The sequence below is a fragment of the Vigna umbellata genome, chromosome 1, assembly GCF_029865625.1.
Source record: "Vigna umbellata cultivar VRB3 chromosome 1, Vumbellata_1.0, whole genome shotgun sequence".
NCBI classification, from domain to species: Eukaryota; Viridiplantae; Streptophyta; class Magnoliopsida; order Fabales; family Fabaceae; genus Vigna; species Vigna umbellata.
The window spans coordinates 75,201,678-75,223,281 of NC_142165.1; the positions used below are offsets into that span (position 1 = coordinate 75,201,678).

Sequence of the window (21,604 nt, forward strand, 5' to 3'; positions counted from 1 at the left end):
GCAATGAGGCACCACAAAGGTTCTATACCCTCTGTTAATTAGGCAGTGAGACTTTCCAGAGGGGCTAGACGCGGTAGCGTTTCAGTGGTGGCAGTGACAATGGTGGTTTTAGGGGGCAGAGATGGGTTCGGCAGAGACGTGCACCGGCGGCATCACCGGCAGCGAGTCTGGGCGAACCAAGGGCGTGTAGGATGGCGGCGTGAAGGGAAGAAGAGGGGGTCTCCGGCGATTCACTAAGGTGAGTTCGGTGTCGCGGTCGGGGATGGATCCGGAGGCGCTTGGGGTTGCTGCCGACGCCAAGATCAGAAGAGGTGGTGGCGTGGTGGCTGGTCCGCAAAGAATCTCTCGCGAAGGCTCCAATGGCTTGCGGCGGCACGACTACCAGTCGGGTGGAGATTTGGGCGTGCGGCGGTGGCTGGAAGCAGCAACGTCGTGGCCGCCATTGGTTTCGGGCGTACCTGCTGTCGCCGACGATTTCAAGGCTGATGGAAGGCGGTGGCGTGGAGGCCGGTTCTGGCTGGAACGGCGGCGAACCTCCGGGAGAGAGAAAAGACCCTGGGTCTCTGGAGAGCTGAGCGTTGAGAATGGGGAGGAAGAAGGAAACCCCTAAGGTTTCTTTTGCTGATTGAAAGGAAAGGCCTAGGGCCTGTTTTTCAGAAACCAACCTTCTTTAAAAAAACAAACAAACAAAAAATAAATAAAAATCCTTTCTTCTTCGCGTAATCCCCACATCGCACCCGCGCACCCCCCACACCTCTTTGGGCCAGCGCTGGGCCATGCCCAAAACAAAACCAAACAAAGTTGTTTCTGTTCCCCCTGTTCTCCTTTTCACGCCCCCTGTCCGTCTGGGCTTAGGCCCAGTTCGCTGTTGGAAATAAAATTAGTTTGGGCACCCCCGTTATCACTTCCACACCCCTTTCAGTTTGGGTTTAGGCCCAATCTATATATAAAAAAAAAAAAAGAAAAATAGTTTAGACACCCCATTTTCTCATTTGGGCACCTCCCACTTTTTGTTTTGTTTTTATTACTTATTTATTTATTTGCTTTTCTTTATTTATTTTATGTTTGTTCCCTTATTTATTTTATTCTATTTGTTTTTTTATTTTATTTTATTATTTTTATTGTTGTTATTGTTTTTTTATTGTTTTTATTTTATTTTATTTATTTATTCTAAATATCTATTTATTTTAAATGCATATTTAATAATACATAAAAAAATAAAATATATATATATATACACAAAAATTACAAAAATATGTTTTAAAGGTTTAAGCACATGTGTGATCGCATGCATCGTCCTTGTGCTAAAAACCTTTTCTGTTTCTTTTATAAAAATACAAAAAATATTTTAAAGGTTAAGTACATGTGTGATCGCTCGCATCGTCCTTGTGCTAAAAACCTTTTCTCTTTCTTTTATAAAAAATACAAAAATATATTTTTAAGGTCAAGCACATGTGTGATCGCTCGCATCGTCCTTGTGCTAAAAACCTTTTCTCTTTCTTTTATAAAAAATACAAAAATATATTTTTAAGGTCAAGCACATGTGTGATCGCTCGCATCGTCCTTGTGTTAGAAACCTTTTCTCTTTCTTTTATAAAAATACAAAAATATATTTTAAAGGTCAAGCACATGTGTGAACGCTCGCATCGTCCTTGTGCTAAAAACCTTTTCCCTTTCTTAAATAAAAAAAATACCAAAAATATGTTTTAAAGGTTAAGCACGTGTGTGATCGCTCGCATCGTCCTCGTGCTAAAAACCTCTCTCTGTCTTTTATAAAAATATCAAAAAAATATAAAAATCTTCAAAAACTAAAAACAACGCTTTCAAGCAAACAGACAATATTTCTACCCAGAACTACGTTATCCTTGATTCTCCATCAAAAGTGGAGATACGTAGGAGCAAGGCTAGTCCTTGTGAGGTTCACTTCCCAAAAATCCAAAATCATTTTCAAAACAAATTTTCAAACAATTTCCAAACAAACTTCTCAAACAGTTTCAAAAGAACTACGTAACCCTGATTTCTCATTCTGAATGAGAATACGTAGGAGCAAGGTCAATCCTTGTCGGGCCCAAAAAACTAAAAAATATATTTTGTTTCTTTAGAGTTTTTATTTTAGGGGATAGTTAAACATTTTGAAAATCACATCATATTCGCATATTTAGTTAAAGGTACTGCCTTAGGGCAGGCGTTGTAGGGTGCTTGATAACAGTTGAAAAACTGTTATTTTCATGCTTAAAAGTGATACTAAAAGCAACCTTTAGACTTAGAAACTAGCTTGAAATCATGCATTTTGTTTATATTTTCAGAAATAAGAGAGCTGGACAGGTTTATGCTTGATTTGAGTGTTTTTGTGCAGGTTTTGAGGTGAATTTGGTGAAAGAAGTGAAGAATGAGAGAGAGGACATTAGAAAAGACAAGAAAGAGTGCAAAAAGGAGAAGTCGAAGGCACCGCTCAGCGGCAAACTACCGCTGAGCGGCACTCAAGAGGTGACGTTGGAACCGCTGAGGGGCAAAATGGCCGCTGAGGGGAAGAAAGAAGACGCGTAACCACCGCTGAGCGGTAAATGGCGCTGAGCGGCACTTTTATGGACTTGGGCTTTTATAATCTTTTGTAACTCTAGATTAGTATTTAAGGGCTTGCACGTCCTTTAGTTAGTATCTTTGGCAGAAACGAGGCAAACACTCTCTCTTTCACCCCTTTGAAGGAGGATCTTGGATGCTCAGGCTACCTCTTCACCTTTATTGGGTTTATTCTTTCATACTTTCATTGTTATTCATCTAGGTTCACCATGAATATGGTGAACTAAACCTTGTATGTTTGTTGGGGAATCAATGTAATATCTTGAAGCTCTCATATATGGATTTGTTGAATACATCTTTGAATTAAGACATATGCTTTCTTTTCATCATTAGTTAGGGTTTTTCCTCTTTGCTCAATGCTTGCATTGTTTAACTCATTCTAATGCATGATTATTGGTTTTGTTGATACGGACACGTACGGGGAAATCTAGATCCGGGGAATTTCTCCCAATATTTTACTGACAATATTATATTGGTTGCCTTAAGCTCCTGCGGTAATGAACTAATCATTAGGAATGCTAGGAATTGTATGAACTATTTGATTAGGGAGAAGCCATCTAGAATGGTACATTAGTGAGTGGCATTAACAATGATGATTTGAATGATGAATTCCTAAAATATATGAGAGTGGATGAGATGAAATTGACCCCCAACAACATATTCATTCATATATTCCATTGAAAGTGTTTATCTTTTGTCTTTGCCATTGATCAAAATTCATGCATACATGTTTATTTTCTGTCTTGCATTTTAAACCTAAATATTTCGTTTGTAAGTCTTAGTTAATCAAGAAACCACATAACTAAACTAGGCCGTGAGTCCTTTGGGAAGAACGATACTTGGTCTTACCAAGTTTTATTACTTGAACGATTCGGTCATACTTGCCGATTGTGAAACAAGTTTGTGACATCATATTTTGGTGCTTACAAATTTGTCCATCAAGTTTTTGGCGCCGTTGCCGGGGATTCGTGGTTTAACTAGTTAATTTGTGTGATTATTGATTATCTTTGACTTATTTTTTTTTATTTTATTTTAAATTTCGAATTTTTATTTTATTTTATTTTTCTGTTTATATTTTTCAATTTGTATTTTATTTGATTTTATTTTATTTTTCTGTTTTCTGTTTTTCTGTTTTCTATTTTTATTTTCTGTTTTTTATTTTTTGGTTTTTATTTGATTTTATTTTATCTTTTTAGATTAGATTTTATTTTATTTTATTAGATTTTATCTTTTTATCTTTTTAGGTTAGATTTTATTTTATTCTTATTCTATCTTTTAGGTTAGGTTAGATTTTATTTTATTTTATCTTTTAGATTAGATTTTTTTTTTTTTTAGGTTTTATATGATTCTATCTTCTAAATCTTTTTATCTTCTGAATATATATCTTCTTCTATATCTTTTTGTGCTAACAAATATTTCCTAGAGTTTTGTGCCTAATGTCTGCAGAATGCAATTTGGTCAAGAGTTTAACTATATGGGCACTCAATTCTACCAAAGTAATCTCAACCAATGGTGGGAACCTCACTCAAGCATGGATCAAAGCCAATTTTGGCAAGCTGCCGGACAATTTGAGAACCAACCACAACAACAATGGCAGCAAAAATCCTCTCTATCAGAAAGTTTGGAGGACACCCTTCAACGATTTTTGAAAAGTTCCGACTCTACTCAGAAAAGCATTGAAGAATCATGTAAAAGGATGGAGATGCACTTTCGTTACATTAGTCAGAGATTGGATGATGAGGTTAATACTGAAGTTAACCTTAAGGAGGAAGGGCAAGTCATTATCACTGAAAGTGACAAGATTCTTGATGAGGAAAAATTAGAGGGAGATGAGGAAAGGGTAGAGAGAAAAGAGAAAGAAGAGTTGAGTGAGAAAGATAAAGATGAAGAAAAAGAAAAAGAATTGGTTGAGAGAAAAGAGAGAAAGAAAATTTGTGTGAAGATAAAGAAGTTGAGGAGAAAAAGAGAAAGGAAGAAAAAAATAAAAGAAGAGAAAAAGAGAAAATTTAGGGAGAGAAAAAGGAAGAAAAAGAAGATGAGAGGAAAGAAGAAGAAATCACATGAAAAATCACATCCTCATCTAAAGAAGAATCATAGGAAGGAAAAGAAATTCAAGTGCTTTATGGAAATCTTCAAGAAATTGGAGATTAAAGTTCCTATGATTGAGACACTGCAACAGGTTCCTGGTTTGATCAAATTTCTAAAGAAGTTCAGTAGAAAGAAGAAGAAAAAGAAGAAGGAACATGAGCTTTATTGGGTCAAGCTAGTGACGTTAAAGAAGCGCTTGCTGGGAGGCAACCCAGTGGATTTACAAACTTTTGATTTGGTTTTGTAATTTATAATTTGTGAACATTATTCTGGACATTATTTTGTTTGATCTAGCATCTACTGAAGGATGCTAGGTGATTAAGTATCTACTGAAGGATACTAAGTTTGTAACACCTACTGATGGGTGTTGGTGAGAAGATTTTGCACCTACTGATGGGTGCTGGTAAGTTTGAAACACCTACTGATGGGTGTTGGTGGATTTTGGGTCAGGCTCGTGACGTTAAACAAGCGCTACCTGGGAGGCAACCCAGTTGATTGATTGTTTTTGTTTGTTTATTTTTAGTTAGGATTTGCATAAGCATTTTTAACATTGAATTGCGGGGAACCTATGAGAGACATGTAGGGAAGGCACGTAGGTCAAGAAAAGAAGGAGGGGAGCACTTCACGAAAGTGCCGCTGAGCGGCAATTACCGCTGAGCGGTACTATCGCAGAGGGGCTTAAGTTCCCCTTAGCGGGACCCGAGCCCATTAGGGTATTTTTATACCCCAAGCTGCGTTTTAAGGGTTTATTTTCTGGCTTCTCTCTGCACAAACACTTCCACACACATTCTCTTAGGTTTTCCACATCTTTTCACTCTTCCCTCTTTAGAAAATCTCTCTTTCACTCATTTTTTCACTAGTGTGCCATCAAAGTTTGGGGTTGGAAGAGAGCATTCTAGTTTGGAAGCATTCTCATATCATCTAGCATCTCCACCCAAGTAAGTAAAATGCATTTTGTTCATTCTAGGGTTCTTGAATTTGAATGTGATTGTCAAAGCATGAATACTTAGGGGTTTTAGTTTCTATGCATGATTTGATGATATATTTGATGTTTGAACCGATTAAACTGCTTGATTATGAACTGGAAAACTGAAAATTGCATTTGGGTGGAGTTAGGGAAGCTTTAAAACTGATTTTTCAAAAATCTGCAGAGTTACCGCTGAGGGGTAAATTACCGCTGAGCGGCACTCTGCCAGATTTGCTTTTTCTGGTTTGTTGCGTGTTTGAATGTGGCACTGGTGGCGCTGAGGGGAAATTCTGGCCCTCAGCAGTGGTTTAGCTTCGAAAGGAGTTGTGTTCTGAGTTTACTAATGATGAACATCATGTTCTGTGGTTTTGGATTTGTGTTTGAATGCAGGAATGGCATCCTCTTCAGGAAAGAGATTAAAAACCATGGCAACCAAGAGAAAGGAAAAGGAACCAGAGCAGCCCCATAATGGCAGGTTCCTCTCTAGGAAACATGAGAAGCACTTTAGGGTGGTTCAGGACAGGAGACTTCTAATGGAGAGAAAGGTTGGAATGATACCTAACTTTGCTCCTCAATTTGGAGAGCAAGTGTTAGGGAATGATTGGGGGAAGCTAGCCACTTATCCATCACCTGCCAACATAGCTGTGGTGAAAGAATTTTACACCAATGCAAAGAAGATTGGTGATTATCCAGCTGAGAATTATTTGGGCTATGTTAGAGGCCATGCTATCAGGTATGATCCTGACTCCATAAATAACTTTCTGGATACTGTGTGGGCAGGTGATAGCTGATGAGATTAGTGTGTGTGCTAACACCTCAAACAACAAAGCACCACTGGGACATCCTTCTTTGATCACTCACCTTTGCAAGCTAGCTGGGGTGGACACTTCTGTTCCACCATTTGAGAGGCCAAGAAAAGCTATAGATGAGGCCTATTACAGACAGTACTGTGGAGGTGAGGAGGCAGCCCAGCCAGTGCCACCACGCCAGGCTCGTAGAGAGAGAAGGCCAGCACAGAGCAGGACTTCTGCTGATACTCATGAGGCAGAACCATTCCAGATGAGGGACATGTATATGTCTCTTATAGGTGCTCAGTTGCAGTCCATCCACAGAGGGCAGGTGGCCACGGCTGAGATGATAGTGGGGATGTATGATACCCCTCCAGCACACAGGTGGACTATGGATGAATTCCATAATGTGGTAGCTTGGCCAGAAGAACCAGTAGATGGAGGAGCTGGAGCAGCTGAAGCTTCAGCCAGAGATATGGAGGAAGATGAAGCAGAGGAGGATGATGCATTTGATGAAGATGATGATGAAGAGGAAGAGGAAGATACAGAGAGCTCGGACTGATGAGGAGCTGAGATAGCATTTACTGATGAATGCTATCATATGATTATGCTTTTGTGGTTTAAGTTTTCTGAACTTATTTGTTTTTGTTTTTAGATTAGGGTTTGATGTACTCTATTGAACACCTGGTTTCTTGTGATGGTTTGCTATTAACTGTGATTGTGTGATAAGTAATGCTTGATGATGCTTATTGATTGATTGATGTTGAGATGATGTGCACATTAAAATGCTTATACAGGTGATTCACAAGCTTTGTGAACAAATGCATAATATCATGATTGTGATTGTGAAATTAAGCAGGATGTGTATGTCAAATGTGAATGAGCTTATATGTGAGGTTTTGAGCTCCAGAGTTGTTATTGTTGAATGCTATTACTTTGAAAGCATGAATGACTTTGCCCAGGTTTTCTATGATTGAATCAATTGCTTGTTTTGCATCATATGATCAAAGGCCGTGTTTTTGAAACCCTTTTTATTGGCCAAATTCATAAAGTTAGCCTTCTAAAAGAGAACACGTTGTGTTCTATCCTTTGAACCCTTAGCCTTAAATATACACTGAACACCCTTGATTGAAAATCTTTACCTTGAGTTAAGTAGAAGATCTTGTGTGGTATTGTTAAATGTTCAAGTTTGGGGTTATTGGGGAAACATGGAAAAGGAAAAAGCATTGAGCTAAGAGCCAAAAAGTAAGAATATGCAAAGAAAAGAAAAGAAAAAGAAGCAAAGCTCAATGCAAATGCAAAAGCAAAGGCAAAAGAAAGTTGGGAATGAATAAGAAGATTGTGTTGTTATGACTCTCTTAACTCAAGGATTTTGTGATCCAGAAAAACCAATTTTCTTGTTAGCCCAGCCACATTATAAGCCATTGAAAAGTCCTTGTGATGATGCATGCTTGTGAATGTATTTGATTGTGGTTAAATGAAAGACAAAGTTGATTCATGTGACATTGTGATAGTGGAGTGAATAAGTGAAACACTTTACCTCTTATACACTTGTGTGTTGAGTGAAACACTTTACCTAGTGAGGAAATATTCCATAAGCACATAAACATCCATGCTTAATTGATTGATCATTCATGAAAAATAGCATTTGTTGGAATTTAAATGACTTTGTGAACACTAAAGCATGTGCACATCTTGATTGAACTCTTGGTCTTAAGTTTGAGTGAAGTTATTACTTATCTTGAAAAGAGGATTTTGAATGAGTGAACCATCATATGAATTGGTTGGAGATGGAGTTACATTTTATTTGCTTGAGGACAAGCAAAGTTCTAAGTTTGGGGTTGTGATAACAGTTGAAAAACTGTTATTTTCATGCTTAAAAGTGATACTAAAAGCAACCTTTAGACTTAGAAACTAGCTTGAAATCATGCATTTTGTTTATATTTTCAGAAATAAGAGAGCTGGACAGGTTTATGCTTGATTTGAGTGTTTTTGTGCAGGTTTTGAGGTGAATTTGGTGAAAGAAGTGAAGAATGAGAGAGAGGACATTAGAAAAGACAAGAAAGAGTGCAAAAAGGAGAAGTCGAAGGCACCGCTCAGCGGCAAACTACCGCTGAGCGGCACTCAAGAGGTGACGTTGGAACCGCTGAGGGGCAAAATGGCCGCTGAGGGGAAGAAAGAAGACGCGTAACCACCGCTGAGCGGTAAATGGCGCTGAGCGGCACTTTTATGGACTTGGGCTTTTATAATCTTTTGTAACTCTAGATTAGTATTTAAGGGCTTGCACGTCCTTTAGTTAGTATCTTTGGCAGAAACGAGGCAAACACTCTCTCTTTCACCCCTTTGAAGGAGGATCTTGGATGCTCAGGCTACCTCTTCACCTTTATTGGGTTTATTCTTTCATACTTTCATTGTTATTCATCTAGGTTCACCATGAATATGGTGAACTAAACCTTGTATGTTTGTTGGGGAATCAATGTAATATCTTGAAGCTCTCATATATGGATTTGTTGAATACATCTTTGAATTAAGACATATGCTTTCTTTTCATCATTAGTTAGGGTTTTTCCTCTTTGCTCAATGCTTGCATTGTTTAACTCATTCTAATGCATGATTATTGGTTTTGTTGATACGGACACGTACGGGGAAATCTAGATCCGGGGAATTTCTCCCAATATTTTACTGACAATATTATATTGGTTGCCTTAAGCTCCTGCGGTAATGAACTAATCATTAGGAATGCTAGGAATTGTATGAACTATTTGATTAGGGAGAAGCCATCTAGAATGGTACATTAGTGAGTGGCATTAACAATGATGATTTGAATGATGAATTCCTAAAATATATGAGAGTGGATGAGATGAAATTGACCCCCAACAACATATTCATTCATATATTCCATTGAAAGTGTTTATCTTTTGTCTTTGCCATTGATCAAAATTCATGCATACATGTTTATTTTCTGTCTTGCATTTTAAACCTAAATATTTCGTTTGTAAGTCTTAGTTAATCAAGAAACCACATAACTAAACTAGGCCGTGAGTCCTTTGGGAAGAACGATACTTGGTCTTACCAAGTTTTATTACTTGAACGATTCGGTCATACTTGCCGATTGTGAAACAAGTTTGTGACATCATATTTTGGTGCTTACAAATTTGTCCATCAGTGCTAATACCTTCCCTACACGTAACCGACTCCCGAAACCAGAATTTGGTTCTTGTAGACCATGCCTTATCCTTTTTATGGTTTTTCCGTAGTTTTCCAAAATAAACTATGGTGGCGACTCCAAATCTCTTTTCTAAAACCCATTCCTTTTTTTGGATCGTCGTCCCGTCGCGATTCCGGTTGCGACACAGAGAAATAAACAATTTCCAAGAGAACGCAAACAGGAACCCTAAACCCAAATTCCAAAAACGAACGCAATCACAGAAATCTCCAAACCGCGATAACCATCAAGGTCTTAAACAATCCAATATGCATCAATGAACTAAAATCCAAAAAAACTTAAAACACTCATTCGAATCATAACCCCAAAATCGCGTTACCAATCAACAGGGAAGAAATCAAGAAACGAACTCCCAAAACGCAAATCAAAACGTACAAAAGAAACCCTCAAAATCAGAGAACAAATAAAACTCTAATTTTAAATCCCAAATCGGAATAAAACCCTAATCAGAACCAAGAGAGCGAGAGGAAGAGGGAATGGAGCCTACTCCCTGCGCGAGCTGAACCAAAAGAAAGAAGAAAAGAGTCCTCCCTTAAGAGAGAATTTTCTAATGGGATTCCATATATATGTTTGATATCTCTATTAGGGTTAGGTCAAAAGTAATGTAACCCCTTTTTCTTTTAAAAAAAATGTAATTGAAAGGAATCCTAAGTCATTGTTATTAAAATTTCCCTTTTTTAAGAATAATAAAAACATTTAATTTTAAAAAATATTAATTAAATTTTTTTTCGAGTAACAGGTATTCGCGAATTGGATAGTATAATACCTGCATCCGACCCATTTAGAAGCGGGTATTAAAATACTCGCTACTCGTTACCTGCGGATAATAAATATTCGCATATAGTGACTATCCATCCGGATTTTATATGCGGATATCCGTATAGGCGGACTTTTCCATCTTAGTTGAGGGGTTGAGTGCATAAAGTGGGTCTTCAAAGTAAATCTGGAAATCTAATGTTTATAGGTGTTGAATTCATAAGGGAGTCTGCAAAGTAGAATTTTAGAGATTAATATTTATAAGTTTTGAGTACAATAGTATTCTTTTTATTAGGTTTGAGTTATTTTGGGTGCTACCAGTGATGAAGGAATGTGAAAGTTAGTTTTTGAAATGATTTTACACTGGATGGAGTTACAGATAATATTATATTAAGTTAATTTGTGAATGACGATTTATTATATTAATTTATGATTTGACGTTTATGATTGAAGCTATATAATATTAGCTTAATTTTATTATATCACACGTTATATAAGTTAGTTAGGATTCACGTGATATAGGTCAGTATATGAATATTATATTAGGTTATTATATGAATAATATTAGGTGAATGCATAAATGATATTATATTAGAATAAAAGATGAAAGATATTTTATCAGGTGGTGCAGAGTATGTTAACGTAAGAGTTCTTTACATTTTTTTTAATCCTTTGTATTAGTGGTCAAATAAAGTGTGGGTTAGGTGTCTTAAAGTTTGAAAGGCTGTTTGCATATGAGAGAGAATGAAAAAATGGGGCTAAATCGATAATTTTGATGGCTGGTGTATGTATACGTGCATGAATTTTCCATAGTACCGAGTTGCTTGGTATCGGTTTTTAATTCAGTACCGCGAGTACGGCTTATTCTTTTGATATTGTACCATAGGATACCTAATCCTCCAACGGTCGACTAATAACCCGAGCAACCTGGCGAGCGACCTGGCGACAGTTAAACCAAGGCAGGACCTTCTCATGTTCGTAATGACATACGACCACATGGTATTGTCGACTACTTGGTGCTCGACAATCAAACAAGTGATGTCGCGACATGAAGCATTCGTGCGACAAGTCGTCCACTTATGTCGACACGCAGGGTGATCGACATACAGAACGCGATATCGTGATCTAGTGGTTACAGATAAGCAGTTGCGTATATTGGCTAACCAGCGCCGTGAATCACGGAAGTAATTGACTCAGTATCAGCACATGATCTGGCAGTTACAACTTCTAAACAGTCAACTTCAGTAACTGACCGGATTTTCAGGTAAACGGTTTATTACACTATTTTAAATATACAATGCATACCAGGAAAAAAGGTACGTTTTTCCCCTAAGAGAAAATTAAAAGAGATTATTCTTGATCTAATTACACCCCTGTTGACTTGAGCGTCGGAGTGCCTTTGCAGGTACCCAGCCCATCTTTAGTCAGAGAAGCAGAGAAGAGAGAGAGAAACAACACAGTGAGAGTAGTACAAAGAAGAAGCAGTCTAGAGTTGTTAGGTTCGAATCTTGGTCTCCACACCCCTACTGAAACATTTTGGCGCCCACCGTGGGGCCCGAGATTTACTATCCCAACAACGACCACCGGAGCAATGGAAGATTTCAACACGCATGATTTGATCAAGCAGCTGCAGGCGCAGATTGAGACGCAAGCACAAACCATAAGGGAGCAGCAAGAAGTCCAACGCAAACAGGCTGAGGAGATGGCGGCGATGAGGGCACAGCTCCCACCACCGGAGTTGTCTGCCTCGAACAGACAGGAGGAGAACGAAGTAAGTCATCATGGAGGAGCTTCTGATCCTGTTGGCGGGGGAAGAAAGGGACCTACTTCTGTCCGTCTCACCAACCTGCTTCCGTTCACGGAGGCCATTATGCAAGCGAACATGCCAGACAAACCTCCCCCAATCTTAGAACGGTACAATGGTTCTGATGACCCCGACGACCATCTACGTAATTTCATAGATGCCATGGCATTCTATACTGACAACGACCCGGTCATATGCAGAGCCTTTTCTTTATCTCTTAAGGGTGAGGCTCTGGAGTGGTTCCATAATCTTCCACGGAATTCAGTAGATTGTTTCGCAACAATCGAATCCTTATTCCGAAAGCAGTATGCGCCCAATAAAAAACCGGCGATGACTGCTACTGAGCTTGTCCATACCAGGCAGGAGAAGGATGAGACCCTGAAAGCTTTTATGCAGCGGTACATCGAGATGGCCCGGCGCGTGAAGGATATCACTCCTGCTTTCATTATCAGCAATCTATCGTCCTGCTTAAGGCCTGGGCAGTTTGCGGAACAATTGTACGCTGATCCCCCAACATCCATGGAAGAATTGCAGTCCACTATTGCAAAATTCATCCGCATCGAGGACCACCGTAATTCCAGAAAGAAACAGCATCAGGATATCTCCGGCCAGGAGGCAAGGAAACCAGCAAAACGATCCACCAACGACTACAAGCCAGACCGAGCACCTCGGAAGGAGCCGGGGTGGACGTCTAAGTACGATCGCTACACGACCCTCAATGCACCAAGGGCGAGGGTGCTTGAAGAGGCCTTGCACGCCGAACTCTTGACTGTGCGACGAAAGGCCACCCCGAAGAACGCAGACAGTAGCAAAACCTGCCGGTTTCATATGAACCATGGGCACGACACGAAAGAGTGCAACATGGTGAAGGACGAGCTAGAGCGACTCATCCGTGCCGGCTATCTCCAGAATTACATCAAGGATAGAGTCTCCACTAGAGCCGCAACTCCACGCCGAAGGGATCTCTCTAGGCGAAGCCCCCAACGATCACCTCTTAGAGATGATCGACACCGCAGGCGAACGCGCAGTCCGCCTCGACGGACAGAGAGAGAACGCTCGGTCCGAGGCCGTATCGACACCATATCGGGCGGTTTCTCCGGAGGGGATGTGTCAGCTTCAGCAAGGAAGCGACATTTGAGACAGTTGAAGTCGGTTCATATGGTCGAGTGACAATCTCGGTCGATCCCCGACATCACATTCACGAACGCAGACTTCCATGCACCCGACCCTGATCATGATGATCTTATGGTCATCACGGCTAATATAGCTCGGTATGATGTCAGCAAGGTCCTCGTCGATCAGGGGAGTTCGGTCAACATTCTGTATTGGTCCACCTTTCAGAAAATGGACCTATCTGAGGATCTCATCGCCCCATTTAACGAGCAAATTGTAGGATTCTCAGGAGAAAGAGTAGACACCAGGGGATACCTTGACCTGCGAACTCGGCTCGGAACAAGCCGGGAGGCACCGGAACTTAGAGTTCGATTCCTGTTGGTCGAGGCGAACACGTCGTACAACGCCCTGCTAGGACGACCTTGTCTGAATGCGTTTGGGGCAATTGTGTCTACTCCCCACCTCGCCATGAAATTTCCGACAAGCATGGTACTATTTGTACCGTGAGGGCCGATCAGCGAACAGCCCGACAGTGTTATGTGGTCGGGCTAAAAGTCACCCCTTTCATTCCAACTAGAAGGGCGAAGGGAGCCGAGACAGCGGCAATCGACTTGGACCCCCGAACCAATGTAGACGAGCGTCTTCATCCGCAAGGCAAAGTCAAACTCCTATCCTTGACGACTGACGCGTCTAAATCCACCAGCATTGGCGGGGACCTCACCTCTAGCGAAGAGCACGATCTGGGGCACATACGGTGGGCGCCAAAATGTTTCAGTAGGGGTGTGGAGACCAAGATTCGAACCTAACAATTCTGGACTGCTTCTTCTTTGTACTGCTTTCATTGTGCTATTTCGCTCTCTCTTCTCTGCTTTTCTGAGTAAAGATTGTTAGCAAAATGATGAAGATGAAGTTTTGATGATGTCCAAATCAAGTCAAGACCAATCAAGAATCAAAATGAAATTTGAAGACTTGTAATGTGATGGAAAGCTTTTGTAATACTCTTAGAAATATGTATAGGACTTAGTTTATTGATGGTTTTATGTATGTATTGTAAAATGTGTAAAAATGAGCCAAACAGCAAAATCTGTGCAGTGTTAATCGATTAACAGAGGGTGTTAATCGATTGTTCCAGAGACAAATGGCGAAGCACAGCATTGCAGTGTTAATCGATTAACAAGGGGTGTTAATCGATTAACGTTAATCGATTAACAAGGGCTGTTAATCGATTAACACAGGAGCCGTTTGAAAAACTAGCCGTTTTTATAGCCGTTGGACTATCCGTTGGGTTGTTAATCGATTAACCACTGTAGCTAATCGATTAACACAGTGTGAAAGGCTGAAAACGAAAAATGGAAGAGCCTTTGGATGAGTCTATAAATAGACTCTCATTTCCTCTCAAGTTAAGAATCCAGAGACACAGAAACTCTTCCCTTGTGCTCAAATACTCAGAAATTCTTGAGACTTGTGTGTTCTTGTTCGGCTTGTGAAACTCTTGTCTGTGGAGCTGGTGAAGTGCTGCTACGGTGACAGAGGAAATAGCCGGTTCATCCTTGGTGTGTCTAAGGAGGTGTTCGGAAGAGAATCATCCTTCGTGAAGTATTCGGAGGAGGTGTTCATCCTTCGTGAAGTATTCGGAGGAGGTGTTCATCCTTTGTGAAGACTCAAAGGAGGTGTAGTTTCATCTCTTGTGGTATCAAGAGAGGTGGTTTCTAAACTCTTACAAATTGTATCTTTGTGATTGTAGTTTGTAATTGTTTTGTGTTAGTGAAACTGTTTATCTTGTTTTGAGATAAGCGACTGGACGTAGGATTGGTAAGATCCGAACCAGGATAAAATCATTTGTGCAAATTTTCTCTCAACCTTACTCTTGCTTTATTTGTCTTTATTAATTGCTAAGTAAGTTTAATTGAGTACAAATTGAAAGGCACACGTTAGTATTAGAAACCCTCTTGGTTTGTTATTCCACGCTAACCATTCCGCTGCAGCCGCACTCTGACAATTGGTATCAGAGCTTGCTTTGATAGTCATTCAAATGGCAGGATCACATCAAACATTCGCAGAGGGTGCTTCTATCAATAGACCACCACTATTCACAGGTGAAAATTACGCATTCTGGAAGGTAAGAATGCAAATATTTATGGAATCTATTGATATAGATATTTGGGATGCTGTTGCATTTGGTCCTTTTGTTCCAACTAACAATATGCAGGAACCAAAGCCCCGTGACCAATGGACTGCTCAAGACAAGAAAAAATTTGGTAATGATGTAAAAGCTCGTAATATTATTTCATCTGCTTTAACTGTTGATGAGTTTTACAGGATTTCTATTTGTAAAACTGCACAAGAAACGTGGGAAGTACTAAGAGTAACCCATGAAGGTACAGATGACGTTAAGAGAGCTAGAAAGAATACCTTAATCCAGGAATACGAGATGTTCAGGATGAAGCAAGGGGAAACAATAGTAGATGTTCAGAAACGCTTCACCAACATTGTCAATCATCTCATTGGATTGGGTAAGTCATTTGATACAGATGAGCTTAATATAAAAATTTTGAAATCTTTAGACAGGTCTTGGCAACCAAAAGTGACTGCAATTTCTGAGTCACAAAATCTCAACACAATGACCATGGCTGCATTATTTGGAAAGTTGAGAGAGCATGAACTTGACCTCGGAAGACTTGATGAAGAAGAATCAAAAGCCAAAAACAAGAAGAGTTTGGCGTTAAAATCAGAGGTTGAAAGAAGCAAAGGTAGATCGGAAGATGAAGACTCAGACGAAGAAGAAGAATTGAGACTCATGATAAAAAGACTCAACAAGTTCATGAAGTCTAAAGGCAAAGGAAAATTTAGATACGAAAAGAAAGATAATCCAGTATCTTCCTCAAATTACCGATGCTATGGTTGCGGAGAAAAGGGACATTTAAAAGCAGACTGCCCAAATCAAAAGAAGGGTGAAGAAAAGAAAGAAAAGAAATTCTTCAAGAAAAAGAAGGCATACATTGCATGGGAAGACGACAATGAGACCATTTCAGATTCAAGCTACTCAGATGAAGAAGCAAACATCTGTTTAGTGGTAAACGACGACGCTGGAAGCCAAGTAAGTACATCTAGCGATTCTGATAATTCTAGTCAAATTAGTGAAAATGAATTGCATGAAATTTATGATGCTTTAATAGTAGAATCTGAAAAATTAGATAAAGCCCATCAGAAATTGAAAAAGGATTTCAAGAATTTAAAGTTAAATTTTGAAAATATTCTTGAAGAAAATAAGAATTTAAAAACAAATTTTGAAACTATTATTGATGAAAATAAAACTTTGAAAAATAAAGTTTTAATTTTTGAAAAGGGTAAATTTGCTAGTAGTGATGAATGTGCTTCTTGTGAAAATTTTAAGAAACTACTAGAACAAACAACTTTAGGAGAATGTAGTAAGAATAATGAAAATAAGGTTGTTAAAAATAAGTATGTTCCTAGAATTAAAAATAAACACAATCATAGAACTCGTAGAACTTGGGTAGAAAAAGGAACAACTTATAGGAACACAAATGTTGTATCATGCTTTTATTGTATGAAAAAGGGTCATACATCTAACAAATGTAAAATTAAGCATTATGGTGTTCCAAGTGGTAGATATATTTGGGTTGTAAAATGATTTCAAATTTTTTTATTAACCCAAAGGACCCATACAAAATAGTTGGGTACCTATTGCTTAAAATTTAGAATTTCTTTAAAACAATTTTGTTTTAAATTTTTGAAAAGAATTAAGAAATTTTTATATAAATTTTTTTATAGTTTTCAAACGGAAAACATTTGAAATAGAAGAATGTGTGCATGTAGTCTTTGATGAAATTGTAGACCTTGAGGCAAAACCTCTTGAGTCATTTGAATTACATGCAGGCAATGATGAAGATTTGTAGAAAATAGCAAATGAAGTGATGAATGATAACAATCCTCAAGATGAAGATCTAAATGTGGAAACAACCTAGAGGATTCTCATTATGAAGTTGGAGGATATCTAAAGGGGTACTTTATGTCTCTATGTTTTTAGTAGTGCCCTTTATATTTCCTTGTATGCTTACCTCTTTAAATTCAATAAAATGTATGTTACTTCTCTTATCATTTCTATGCATACATGCTTTTATTAAGGGGGAGTATAATTTCTAATATCTTTAGGGGGAGCTATTCTACATCACTTTTTAATAATGATCAAAAAGGGGGAGAAATATTTAAAGCCTTAAAATTGTTTCTAAGATTTACTAACAATTGTTTCTTCCTTAAGTAGTGTTTTAAATACAGATTATTACCAAAAGCTTTAATTAGAGAAGATTTTGATCATCATCAAAAAGGGGGAGATTGTTAGCAAAATGATGAAGATGAAGTTTTGATGATGTCCAAATCAAGTCAAGACCAATCAAGAATCAAAATGAAATTGAAGACTTGTAATGTGATGGAAAGCTTTTGTAATACTCTTAGAAATATGTATAGGACTTAGTTTATTGATGGTTTTATGTATGTATTGTAAAATGTGTAAAAATGAGCCAAACAGCAAAATCTGTGCAGTGTTAATCGATTAACACAGGGTGTAAATCGATTGTTCCAGAGACAAATGGCGAAGCACAGCATTGCAGTGTTAATCGATTAACAAGGGGTGTTAATCGATTAACGTTAATCGATTAACAAGGGCTGTTAATCGATTAACACAGGAGCCGTTTGAAAAACTAGCCGTTTTTATAGCCGTTGGACTATCCGTTGGGTTGTTAATCGATTAACCACTGTAGCTAATCGATTAACACAGTGTGAAAGGCTGAAAACGAAAAATGGAAGAGCCTTTGGATGAGTCTATAAATAGACTCTCATTTCCTCTCAAGTTAAGAATCCAGAGACACAGAAACTCTTCCCTTGTGCTCAAAAACTCAGAAACTCTTGAGAATTGTGTGCTCTTGTTCGGCTTGTGAAACTCGTGTCTGTAGAGCTGGTGAAGTGCTGCTACGGTGACAGAGGAAATAGTCGGTTCATCCTTGGTGTGTCTAAGGAGGTGTTCGGAAGAGAATCATCCTTCGTGAAGTATTCGGAGGAGGTGTTCATCCTTCGTGAAGTATTCGGAGGAGGTGTTCATCCTTTGTGAAGACTAAAAGGAGGTGTAGTTTCATCTCTTGTGGTATCAAGAGAGGTGGTTTCTAAACTCTTACAAATTGTATCTTTGTGATTGTAATTTGTAATTGTTTTGTGTTAGTGAAACTGTTTATCTTGTTTTGAGATAAGCGACTGGACGTAGGATTGGTAAGATCCGAACCAGGATAAAATCATTTGTGCAAATTTTCTCTCAACCTTACTCTTGCTTTATTTGTCTTTATTAATTGCTAAGTAAGTTTAATTGAGTAGAAATTAAAAGGCACACGTTAGTATTAAAAACCCTCTTGGTTTGTTATTCCACGCTAACCATTCCGCTGCAGCCGCTCTGTCAAAGATGGGCTGGGTACCTGCAAAGGCACTCCGACGCTCAAGTCAACAGGGGTGTAATTAGATCAAGAATAATCTCTTTTAATTTTCTCTTAGGGGAAAAACGTACCTTTTTTCCTGGTATGCATTGTATATTTAAAATAGTGTAATAAACCGTTTACCTGAAAATCCGGTCAGTTACTGAAGTTGACTGTTTAGAAGTTGTAACTGCCAGATCATGTGCTGATACTGAGTCAATTACTTCCGTGATTCACGGCGCTGGTTAGCCAATATACGCAACTGCTTATCTGTAACCACTAGATCACGATATCGCGTTCTGTATGTCGATCACCCTGCGTGTCGACATAAGTGGACGACTTGTCGCACGAATGCTTCATGTCGCGACATCACTTGTTTGATTGTCGAGCACCAAGTGGTCGACAATACCATGTGGTCGTATGTCATTACGAGCATGAGAAGGTCCTGCCTTGGTTTAACTGTCGCCAGGTTGCTCGGGTTATTGGTCGACCGTTGGAGGATTAGGTATCCTATGGTACAGATATAATCTTGATTATGATGAAATATTAGAGGTTTAGCACAAATGCATGTTAGGGTGATTAAAAATGTGTGATAATATTATACGAGCACAAGTATTGAAATATTTGAAATATGTACTCTTACCGTATCGACCTAAAAACTGAGATAGTACATTTTCTCTTATGAGGGTAAAAAGGTAGGTATCTTTGTTTATAAGAGGCGGTAGAAAAGACAAGGTTCGAGTGCTACTCTTTCCTCTTTCGAGGGGGTAGAAAGGGTAGGATGTCTCGCCCGTAGGTTTCCAGTCGAGCTGAGTATAGTGTCGTTGTGAAAGAAGCGGATTGTTTTAACTCATAAGTCTTGAAGAGCAGGGGAGATAGATCTGAAGCTGTGGTGGAGGATGACTCGAACTATCCTGTTTTGGTGAACAAGTGTCCTGTTTTGTTGAACATGTTTCATATGGTAGAGTACAAAGGGACAACGTGTGTCTTCTTGGATTTATTTGGTTGTAGTATACTGATTAAATGTGCATGTTAACAATATTACTTTGTTGACTAACACTTGATGTGTTGATGTTTTATTAGACGTTGAATATGATAGCTTACCCTTATTATTTGTGTGTGAATGCGATGGTCGTATAACTCGTGCTGCTATACGGGAGCAGACGTTAATACAGATACTCCAGTTGATTATTAGAGCGGCAAGGAATTTGGGGAGAAACTAGGAAAGAACTCTTTTGTTTTACTTTTGAACATTTTCAATTAATTCGGTTTATTTGTTTTGGAAGATGAATTAGAAGTTACAAGTTTGTAATAAAAGTTTTTATTGGATTTTCATGAACTATTATTTAATTTCTCAGTCTAAGATTTATATGAATATTCTTTTAAGTTATCTTTTTAGAGAAAAAAAATTATTGACTTGTGCATAACAAAATGGGATGTTACAACAGTTATATGGTACAGTTAAATTTTTTGTTTTATTTCAAAATATTGGATATGAGATTGATTTTGAGTCATTTTTTAATCATGCAATATTGAAATTTTCTAAATTAAACAATTCGAAATATTGACATTGTCCTTAAGCGGATGCATTCTCTACATGTACATCATAGTCAACACATTCTAATAGGAGGATCCATTATAATATCTCACTAGGTTGAGAGACAGACTTATCCTAACCATATTTATTCTCAATAAAATATAGCACATTAAAATAACACAAAAATGTAATTTCAAATAGACTTTTGTATTGTATACGTATCGGTCGGTACATATTGACTAATTTGCCTTAAACCGATTGTCCAAACTATTAGAAAACTGATTGATGCCGATTAAGATTAGCTAATAATTCAAGGGATGGTTGACCATCACATTTGTGATTGACCGGAAGGTCATATAGTACAGTTAAATTTTTTTTGTTTTATTTAAAAAGATTGGAGATGAGATTGATTTTGAGTCATTTTTTAATCATGCAACATTGAAATATTTTAAATTAAGCAATTTGAAATATTGACATTGTCATTATGCAAGTGCATTCCATAACTAACATGATCTAATAGGAGAATCCATTATAATCTCGCACTAGGTTGAGAGACACAAACTTATCCTAACTATATTTATTCTCGGTAAAATATAACACATTAAAATATCGTAAAAATATAATTTCAAATAGATTTTTATATTATATATGTATCGATAAGTACATATCGATCAAACACCTCAAACTGATTGTTTAAACTGGTCGAAAACTGATTGGTGCCGATTATGATGAGTTAATAATTCAACTAAGTTAAACAAATCAGTAATAGGATTTAACAGAGACTAGGTCATGATTAGGTCAACTCTAATCAAAAGTTCATGACGAAATCTATAAATACAGGTTAAATATATGATTGTTGAAACTTTTAGTAATTATAACATTAATTGTCAAACCAATCAAATACTAAAATGACTCGAGGATTGGAATATCTTTAATGAATACATCCAATTGATTGGAGTGAACAACAAAAAAGGAAACTAAAGAAATAAAAAGACTCTTTTAAGTGAACACTTAACCCATAAACAAGAATCATCTTCTAAATAAACACCATCCAAAACATAATGTCTATGGATCAACCCAGTGGAAACGAAAAAGCAGAGAGAATGACAAAATTGACCTTCAGGGACACAATAAATGTGGCGAAAGACAAGCAAAAGGTGTTGACTGTCATGGAAGTACACAGAGAAGAGGGATGCATCATAGAGACGTAGGTTAGAAGAAATCATAGGAGAAAATAGTAATGTGCGTGATTTTATAACAAAAGCATA

At 38.1% G+C, this 21,604-nt stretch overlaps 3 protein-coding genes across 3 annotated transcripts; all 3 read left to right on the forward strand.

Annotated features, from left to right (window-relative positions):
• The first annotated feature begins 11,996 nt into the window (after positions 1-11,996).
• LOC148206327 (uncharacterized) lies at positions 11,997-13,379 on the forward strand. Its single transcript, XM_088107654.1, has one exon. It carries the CDS (start codon positions 11,997-11,999, stop codon positions 13,377-13,379), a length of 1,383 nt encoding a protein of 460 aa, XP_087963780.1.
• A 75-nt stretch (positions 13,380-13,454) lies between these two features.
• Positions 13,455-13,829, forward strand: LOC148206328 (uncharacterized). Its single transcript, XM_088107662.1, has one exon. The coding sequence runs from the start codon at positions 13,455-13,457 to the stop codon at positions 13,827-13,829; it is 375 nt and encodes a 124-aa protein (XP_087963788.1).
• A 1,525-nt stretch (positions 13,830-15,354) lies between these two features.
• On the forward strand, positions 15,355-16,974 carry LOC148206329 (uncharacterized). The gene has a single exon (XM_088103521.1). It carries the CDS (start codon positions 15,355-15,357, stop codon positions 16,972-16,974), a length of 1,620 nt encoding a protein of 539 aa, XP_087959647.1.
• The last annotated feature ends 4,630 nt before the right edge of the window (positions 16,975-21,604 follow it).

Coding starts and splice junctions, on each gene's coding strand:
- LOC148206327 (XM_088107654.1), top strand. CDS start 11,997: ATGGAAGATTTCAACACGCATGATTTGATCAAGCAGCTGCAGGCGCAG.
- LOC148206328 (XM_088107662.1), top strand. CDS start 13,455: ATGGTCATCACGGCTAATATAGCTCGGTATGATGTCAGCAAGGTCCTC.
- LOC148206329 (XM_088103521.1), top strand. CDS start 15,355: ATGGCAGGATCACATCAAACATTCGCAGAGGGTGCTTCTATCAATAGA.